Source organism: Gossypium hirsutum, chromosome A04 (assembly GCF_007990345.1).
Source record: "Gossypium hirsutum isolate 1008001.06 chromosome A04, Gossypium_hirsutum_v2.1, whole genome shotgun sequence".
NCBI lineage: Eukaryota > Viridiplantae > Streptophyta > Magnoliopsida > Malvales > Malvaceae > Gossypium > Gossypium hirsutum.
In genome coordinates, this window is record NC_053427.1 from 1,974,515 (window position 1) to 1,984,571 (window position 10,057).

The 10,057-nt window shown below is 33.1% G+C and overlaps 1 protein-coding gene across 1 annotated transcript; it reads right to left on the reverse strand.

Moving 5' to 3' along the window:
- Positions 1-1,555: 1,555 nt before the first annotated feature.
- On the reverse strand, positions 1,556-3,167 carry LOC121227849 (polygalacturonase-like). Its single transcript, XM_041110722.1, has 4 exons — positions 3,007-3,167; positions 2,608-2,916; positions 1,968-2,483; positions 1,556-1,891 (listed from the first exon to the last, which is right to left on the reverse strand). Exons 1-4 carry the CDS (start codon positions 3,145-3,147, stop codon positions 1,634-1,636), a joined length of 1,224 nt encoding a protein of 407 aa, XP_040966656.1. The 5' UTR covers positions 3,148-3,167; the 3' UTR covers positions 1,556-1,633.
- Positions 3,168-10,057: the final 6,890 nt, after the last annotated feature.

Consider the following 10,057-nt stretch of genomic DNA (forward strand, 5'->3'; position numbering starts at 1 on the left):
ACTTTTTTTTTTCCTCGAACTTGTTTCTTTGTTCGATACTTCTGGATCTATATAAATAAATTTAATCATCAATTCCATAATTTCCACATTCAATTGAGTCCATTTCACTTTCTAGGCAAAAGTACTATTTTGCCTCCAACCTTTTAATTAATTCTAATTTCGTCCCTAGGCTCAAAAATTGAAATTCATGCAATTTACTCCTTATTCCAAGTCTAATCAAAATTAGAATTTTTTTTTGGAAATTAAATCTCAATAAAGTTTTACAATGTCGATGCTTCACATCGTGTGTGGTTGACCAAGCCTATGGTCTCTATTTATAGAAAAATCGCAAGAGTCTTGGTTGAACAAGAAGAAGAAAAAATATAATAACATTTTAAGAGAGAATATACAAAATTCTCTAGTAGGAATATGTATGGGCCTCAACACCCTTTACAGATAGGGTTGTCGCCCATCTTACGTGAGATGGGTCATTAGGTCTATCTGATGTATTTGGTATAAATGTATGTGTTATTTAGAAATTTAATCGACTCATATAATTTAGCCAACCAAATAAAAAATTTTCTATTTCCCAAAATATTAATAATTTAATTAATCAATTGAAATAAATTTTACAAATTCACGCAATTAAATTATTTTCCAAACCTAGTTCTAATTCCGTTAAATTCATGACATGTTTACCACACTAGAATCTATGGGTAAATGAATTTAATTATCTTGTTCAACAAGACTGCGATAATTAATTAATTTAATTTTTACTTCAAGCATCAGTTAAGTGATTACTATTAATTAAATAATAACTCGATTAAATTAATTTAGTCTTTAAGTCATCTCTCTTTTATAACGAGAAATTCCATTCACTACGGATAGTGATACATTCGATCTTTTTCTGTAATTCATCAATTTTATTTATTCATCTCATCAATTGAAATGCAAACCATCAGGGTTGTATAGAGCTAGTAGAGAGGCCCACTGGATATATGATTAAAGCTCAAATAGTGTGTAATTAAGTGCCATGACCGATCTCTCCTTATTATATATCATTATGAAAACAACTCGCCAAGTGCTCGTCCAATGAATTTTTCGTTTGTGCTTTAGCCTCATAGGATATCCTCAATCCCTTTAATTTATATCCGTTCACCCAAAATGATCTGGTCATATCTCATGGTAACCATTACATCTTCTTCCATGAAAAATGTAAAGTCAACGGAAAAAGAAACAAACCAATGCACAAATATAATCATATGTAGAAGTACACAAATAATACAGGAATATGTTGTGCAAAAAATTTGGACGACGAAATTTTATTTTTTAATTAGAATCTCGAATTTAATATTTTATTTTTCCTTAAAAGTACTGCGTTGGAAGATGGATTTTATAAAAAAATTATACTTAGATAAAGAAAACTTCAATAATTAATTCTAATTCAATATAGAAACTCAGTAATGGTTTTGTTGTTAGTTTAAATGAACTAAATTTCATCACATTTCGACTCTTTGTATTGATGTGTATATTAAAAGCATTGAATTCATAGCAAAAGTTTATTAATAGCAAAGAATTAAAATGAAAAATAATTTTTTTTATATAATATGAATAAATATATTAATTACAATTGCATTGAATTTGTTGGTATGCTTTAAGCGGTGGCGCTAGGGGTTTTTGGGATAGGGCCGGAACATGGAATCGGATTTAATTTGCCACTAGTTATAGGCTTGACATTCAAACATTGGGATGTTGCGGGTTTAGCTCCGTTGTGCTTAATGTCAATGTCCGCAAGTTCCACATTTTGACATGGCGAAGAACCGCTGCAAATAAACTTGATAGCTTCTGGAAGCGCAGATGTGCCACGGATGTTCTTGAAGCTAATGTTGCTTAGTTTAACTTTGGATTCTTCCTGCATCAACACAACAATGATTCAATGATCGATTAAATATTGTCACTCTATTAGGATTTTGATAAGAATGTTATACATTTTTCTTGCATTTATTCCATGGGCAATATTGTTGATCAATTAGGATAGGGGAAGAGACATTATTCATGGTAATATCCTCAAAATGTATTTCTGATACTGCCCCACCATGCTCGCCTGGCCAAGTTTTGATTCGAGCTCCATTCGAAGTATTAGTGATGGTGCAGTTTGAGATTTTGATTCCCTCAACTGGCTCTTCATTTTGGAACTTTCCAAGACTACCGATACTTATACCATGTCCTGGTCCACAAGTTATTTCTTTTATGACCATATTTTTAGTGCCATCTCCGATAGAAATACAATCATCACCAGTTTTAATGTCAGAGGCAATAATATTGACCCCCTCTGATTTGCCCATGTGAATCCCATCTGTGTTTGGGCTCTCGTCCGGTGCCTCTATCTTCAAACGTTCGAGGGTAATGTTTTTGCAAGCAAAAACATTAATGTGGAATAGTTTACTGTCTTTGCTAGTTATGTCTTGTATCAATGCATTGGTCACAAAGTCAAACCTTATATTCTGTTTAATTTTGGAGTTAGCAAAGTCACACACGAAAAAAAGATGTTAGTTATAATTATATTTTGATAATAATAATAAGAGGAAAAAGAAAAAATAAATTCTGGCAAGAGGGAAGAAAGCTGACAACGGGAAGTTTGGAACGAAATTCACGATTCTCACAAGTATTCTTCTCATAAGCAATGCTTCCTTGACCATCGAAAATTCCTCCGCCAAACATTTTGAAATTTTCAACACTATATAATCTAACCCAATTAGGGTCTTTGAAAGCACTAGGATCAGCCGGAGCCTGTACAGTGCCCTGAACATTAATCTCAATAGGAGCCTTGCATGGACCTTCTAAGTTTACTTTTGATAATAAATATGTCCCTTTAGGAATCACAACTGTTGATGGAGTTACAGAGGCACATGCTTCTTTCCAAGCATCCAAAAATGGCTAAAATGAAATGAATAAACACATCAGTTTGAAAATAATTTTTTCATATTTTCACCTTTGGGGTACAAAGTTAAGAGCAATTGAACTCACCTTACTCAAATCCGTTTTCCCGTCAGCTTTTGCGCCAAACTTGGCAACAACATCAAAAGCATCTGATTGAACTTTAGAGGCTGAAATGAATAATAATAAAAGTACAAACATGGAAGGAACAATACTAAAGTGTGGTGCCATGTTTTTATTTGGTTTTGAAATTAAAGGAAGAATGGCTTTTCCTTTTGTTTTGTTCCAAATATATAGAAAGTTTGAGAAAATTACAACCAATCAAATATATTACTACTTAATCAATTTGGAAAAGTCATATGGCCAAGCTTCAATTTCTATGATAAGCCTGTTTCTTTAATATCAACTTCGCACGGTTAGATAGTTTTGTGGTTAATTTTTTCACAACTTGAATAATTTAAACTATGTGAAAGGATTTTATTATGGAAAAATTGAAAAGTATTATTTTATATTTTATCTTCAAAATAATATCTTTACTAGATGGTGTCGAATATAATTATGTTCCGTCAAATTTATAAATGTTATTTCGAAAAGTATAATCCTAATTATTCAATAAAAATTGTTGATACAAGAATGTGGTTTGGTAGTTGACGAAGGTTGACACCATATTGCCGAAATCAATTCTGGTGGTTTCTGGCACTCTTTTCAATCACTGTTTTCCTGGCCCTATAATACCTAGTCGAGCTAACATTCACCACGGACTTCTGTAGCGCTAGGGTTTGTACAAGTGTACACAATCGTTATCAAATAATAAGTAAGTATCGAGTTATCATCTCCACAGGGATTGTATTTGTGCTAAATCACTTAATTGTAAAATTATATTAACAATTTGGTAAATAAAAACACATTATGATTTGGAAGTAATGATTAAAATTAAGTATATTAAAATAAATGCAACGATCCCTAATGCAATTTATCCTAAACATGCAACTATACGAATGAAATAGATTTTAGCAGAGTTAAACACAATTTGCAACAATTATAATAGAAATAAACTGGTACAATTACTTTAATTAAACTCAATTTATTATCATCATGCTGAATAATATTCAGAAAAACATTCTATGGCAACTCGATCTTTCATGAGTTTGGAAACTACATTAGGTCCTTTTGGAATCCTTTACTTAGTAAATACGCAGTTTACTGATCCTTATTTACTAATGGTTACTTAGCATTCGTGTGAGGTAACAGAGACGTGTTAGGTTTGAAACAGTTTAATCACACAAATCTAAAAATTATGCAGATAACAGAGCTTGGTTAGAGCTCTTATGCAACCTGCAATTTAATCGTGTTAGGATCAAAATTGAGCATGCACATTTCAATTATGTTTCCACTACCTGTAGTCCGGTTAGGATCGCTCAGCTAATTCAAGTGCATTTCAATCACGTGTGAACGAAATACAGACTTGATTTTAATTGAAACAATAATCGATTGAGGCACAAACATTATAAGCATGAATCAAATAAATATTATTTAATCAAAATAATCATCCTAGCTTAAATAAAATTAAGCTAAAATTGTTGTAAACAAGAACAAAGAACAGATAGCAAACATTTTCAGATTAAATTAAAGAAAGGAAAGATTAAACCCAAATCAAAGTGGCTGTCACCCAAGACTCTGACTGATGAGGCTCTTTCGCTCATTCACTTTGCTCCTTTGCTGATGGCTCTCCAAGGTGGCCGACCAAGGGCTCTTTAAGAGGCTTAATTGCTAAAATCTCTATGAAGAGATGATTCTAGGCGTGGGTAATGGAAAAGGCTAAGAGAATTTAGAAAGAAGAGAGAATGATGAATGATGAGGGATGAATAGAAATGTGAGAGTGAGGTCTTATTTATAGGTGAGGAGAGAAAGATAGTTTACTAAAAATAAGAGTTTTCATCTTTTGAAGCACCTTCCATGGGTGGCCAGCCATAATTTGACGAAGTTGAGCTGATTTTTGCTTGATTTTTTGTCAATTTGAGTGCCAAAACAACTTAGGACTAAGACTCGGTCAAGCACAAATCTTCAGGTAAATCTCTAATTTCTTGAACTCTTCAAGGACCTTGTGCAATTAAACCAAAGAGTGGGCCATGTACAGCCCAATTTTGGGTTGACTTGGTCCCCTAATTTGGACGGTTTTGTAATCAAATAAAGCTACTAGACCTGTCCAAAATAAATCAATGAATTAGAGGACCAAAGAATGAAATTTATCCAATTTAATTAATTAATCAAAACCCAAATTATTAATGAAAAAATTTAGAATGAGTTATTAAATATAGTTTTATATTTTATTATTTTATTTAATCATGCATGGCCCACTTTATGTCATAAAAATATAATATGATCAAATTAATATAAAATAAGCCATTTTATGCATGAAAACTATATAATAAAGCATAAAATCACATTTTAATAATTTCTATGTCCTAATTTTATATTTTCACATATTTCATTAATTTTTTAAACAATTACTAAGTTTTAACAATAAATTTAAGTAAAAAGGTGAGAAATTATATAGGAAAGTTCCTATATATTTTTCCATTTACAAATTCAGCCTAAACTTTACCCACGTAACAATTTTTATTGAAAACCTTTGTATGATTTTTTAGTTAAATGGTAATGAAAGACTAACGGTGCATTTGCATAAAAAACCAGACAAATACACTATCAAGATTATTGTTTTAATCCCAGGAAATAATTTAATAAGCCACCTTCCCATGAGTACTTGGGATGTGAGGATGCTTGCTGCTGAATTTCTAAACACAGTTTGTTAAGTTTGGAATCAGTCTGCCAAGAGTCTTGGACTCTTGCCAATAGTTGAAAGATAATCGAGCTGCCAGCAACTTGAAGTAGTTGTCCAGACTGAACCTGTTGCTTCCTTGAAAAGGCATCAGAACCTAAGTTGTGATTTCCCCTCCAATAAGTGACCTCATAATCGTACCCCAACATTTTGGCCACCCATCGTTGTTGGAAAGCTGTAATCGCTTGTTGATCACGGAGGAACTGGAGACTTTGATGATCAGTTCAAATTCAATATATATATTGATGAGGTTCATGAACTTGAATCTGCAAAAGCTAATGTAGATGAAGTAAAGGAAGAACGGTTACCATTTTTCTCTCCCTATTCATAATGTTGAATGGAAGAAGGGCTTTCAACTAGTTTCAAATAGTTTTTGAAATCCTTCAACAAATAACTCTCATGAAAACAAAATTTTCTTTAATTTCTTTAGGCATGCCCTTACATGCATGAGCATCCTTAATCTTTCGTACCTGACCTTGTAAAGATTCACTAACATATTTTTATAGAGACTGCAAAAATTGTTTGTGCCCATTTGAAACAACATTATCCATTTTGAAAATAATGCCCAGGTAAAAAAAATCTAGTTTTTATCTATGTTTAGATATTGATACAATTAATACTCTTTATAATTTATTTGATTAGAAGAATAAAGAATAGAGAAAGTTTAATACTCATAATAATCAAGGAGGTGCTAGTGTATTTGATGATTACCAAAAGGTAAATTTTCCATTTTACAACAATTAATTCCCTTAATATTGGTGTGTGGTTTTGGTGTACTAAACAAAAAATAAAAATATAGTTCTTTAATACAAGAGAAGCTCATAAACATATGAACTATAGTTCTAACTTTTTGTCAAAATTGTCAACAATATTTACCTATATTGCTTTGGCTCTTTACCTTTCTTGAAGTGCCCAATATTCAATATATGCATCTTTCACATTTTCACACATATTATGATGATATGATCCTTCAAAGGCTCTACAAGAAATGGCAGTCTTAAAGGAATAGTACATTTTCATGACAGATACAAGTTCATATCATATATTGATTACTAAATTCGAGTAACCAATGAAATATAATCATGCATAGGAATTTTGATCATGCCCCATTCTTTCTTAATAGATTTGGTGTTTTCTTTTGGGATATTGAAGCTTATGCAAAGAAGATACAAACAGTGGTATGATGTGGAATAATGAAATACTTTTTTGTTGATAGTTGTGTAATTTGTCAGTGGATTGTTGAATTTTTTTTGTTCAAAATGACAGTTAGGTTTTAGTGCTCAAAATGGTTAAATTCTTAATGGTTTTGCCAATTGGAGACATTTATGCAATTAAGAAGAAAAATTAAGTCCATGGATTAAAATGGTAGATCTAGTTGTCAAATTCAAAGAAAAAAACATGTTAATAAGTTGCTTATTATTTTCATACAGACTTACTAAGCTTTATAGCTTACTCCCCTTCCTTTCTCATCTCTTATAGGGTCTGTAAGCTAGCTTGGGTTGGAGATTGTGGAAGATTCTATCTCACTATCAAGCTACCACTTGGGGTATAAGTATTCAAGCACTTGAGTTTATGGCATGTATAGGGCTTTGTCTTTTGTAATTATGTCATTATTAATGTAGCCTAATGTGATGGCCTATAATGATTTATCGTTCAATTTGTGTATGACCATGAGTTGTGACTTATGTTGATTACTGTGTTGTAAATCTCATTATACATGCTTGCATGTGCCAATGCCTTTATGATGTGGTGGTGGGTGTTTGCTAGAGATGGATGGTGTTATATTGCATAAATGTTTGATTATGGAAATGTTTCATTTTAGCTTGGTGATAATTAAGACTTAAATGTCTAAGATGGAAGTAATTTTAATGATGCATATTACACGTGATTGGGTAGGTTTAGACTTGATAAGAATGGTGTATTATGTATGTGTATGCTGTTGTGGAAATGTCATGCTTGAGCTATAATTGTGGACTTTTAATTGTCTAAATGTGCCATGTTATTGGCCAATAAAACAAATCATGTAATAAAACAAATCATGTGTGTATGAAATTGAGGGTGACAAATGGCTTGGAAAATAGCTTCAAAGTTGTCCACACGGGCATGTGCCTAAGCTGTGTGTGACACACGGCCTAAGGACATGGGTGTGTGCCTTGGCCATGTGACCCTATTTTATTGCTAACATCATAAACAGAGAGTTACACGGGCTGAGGACACAAGCGTGTCCCAAGCCATGCGGTCGTGTGTGACCACATGGCCTACCTACACGGGCGTGTGACCCTGTTTCGTGATAAATATTTCTAAGTTTCCCAAAAGTTTTTAAAGTTCTCGGTTTAGTCCTGAATCACCCCCGATGTATGTTTTGGGCCTCGTAGGCCCGTAGAAGGGACAATGTACATGTATTTGATTGATTTTAATTCGAATGAAATTTTAAGTCCGGTAATGCCTCGTATCCTATCCTGGCCTTGGACACGGGTAAGGGGCATTACATTAGATATCATGGTGAACGCCCATTTTAAAAAAGAAATTAAAACTCTAATGTTCCTACCCTGGCTACTTTTCTAAATGAATTTCCAACATAAACCCCGAATAAAAAAAGAAACCATGAAAAAAGAAAGTTTCAAGCCAAAACACACAAAAATCAGAAAAAGAGACTAACCATTGAGAATCTAAAAGAAAAAACTCCAAATTGCATCAACAAATTTCAGGATATTTAAGTGATAATCGCAAAATACACAAGATTACACTTAATCTCGATGTAAAAATCACTCTTTTCTAAAAATATCTTTACAGTTGCACAAAATTTTGTCTCATTCTCCATTTTAGGGTTCAAATTCTTTTATATGTAATAAGTAAACATAAAATGGTGTCACCTCATTATCGAATAATATGGTTAATGAGTCGTAAATAGATTCGAACGTTCGAGAAGAAAGGCATTTTGCAAGTTAGTTAAAGAAGCTTGGGAGATTAGAAAAGCACTAGGTTTGGCTGTGGACTGCAAAGACCAAGTAATTATTACTGACCTATTCAATTTAGAAATTAGAGATCAATCTTTATTGTGTTGGAAAAATTCATTTAGAAAATGATTTTTTTAAACAACAAAAAAATTAAAAATTTCTAAAACCAAGCAGTTTTCATATTTATAGGGACAAACCCTTTCACCAAAATCATACTTGTGTTCTGGATTAGGCAGTCTAAGTTGTTTCTCAACATTCTACCAACACAATCTTCTCAACTATTCACAAACCTCGGCTAATTTGTAACACCCCTAACCCGTATCCGTCGCCGAAACAGGGTTACAGGGTATTACTGATCATTACAAAACATTTACAGATCAAACATATAATTTACTATTTATTTTCTGAGATTACTTATAACATCCCTTAATTGGACCCTCGAGGCCCAATATGAACCTTAGAAACGAGTTTGGGCTAAATCAAAACCTCATAAAATTTTTCACAAAATTTTCAAAATTTCACTTATGAACAGTACCACACACACCCGTGTGGTCAAGCTGTGTGATTACACATGCCCGTGTGGTCAAGTCGTGTGATTACACACGCCCGTGTGACTTGGGACACACCTATGTAATTCTCTGTTTATGATGTCATCAACGAATTAGGGGTACACAGCTAAGGCACACACTCGTGTGCTTCGGCCGTATGGTAAATTAATTTCTCAAAAATAGCTACAAACTTCACCCGGCTATGGCACATGCCCATGTCCCTAGACAGTGTCTCTCACACGGCCAAGACACATGACCGTGTCTCAGCCGTGTGGCCAACATTAAGCATTATGTTTCATTTAATTAAGGTGTAGGGGGCACACAGCCGGATCACATGCCCATGTACCTAAGCTGTGCGCCACACACGGCCTAGACACACGCCCGTGTGTCTTACCCGTGTAGACGAGAAAAGGCCATTTCATAGCCCTATTTCTCACCCAACTTTAACCATTTTCCTACATGAAAACTTACATGTATATGCCAACCAATCCAACCAATTTCCATCATCCAATTTGATATATTACTAACCTTAATCATGCTCATAAATTTACCTTTTCTTTATTTCACAAAATATGTCTCATGAAAAGTGTTGTTTAACTTGTTAAACATATAAAACTTATCATATAACACCATACCATACCAAGTCATCTCAAGATAGACATTACTAGCCATCCGAATGGCTAGTTTACAAATCAACATATTACTTCATCATTTGGCCACATTAGCCTATACATGCCATTATATCAAAACAAGTTTATCATTTATACCAAGATCATGGAGTTGATAGTGTGATGATT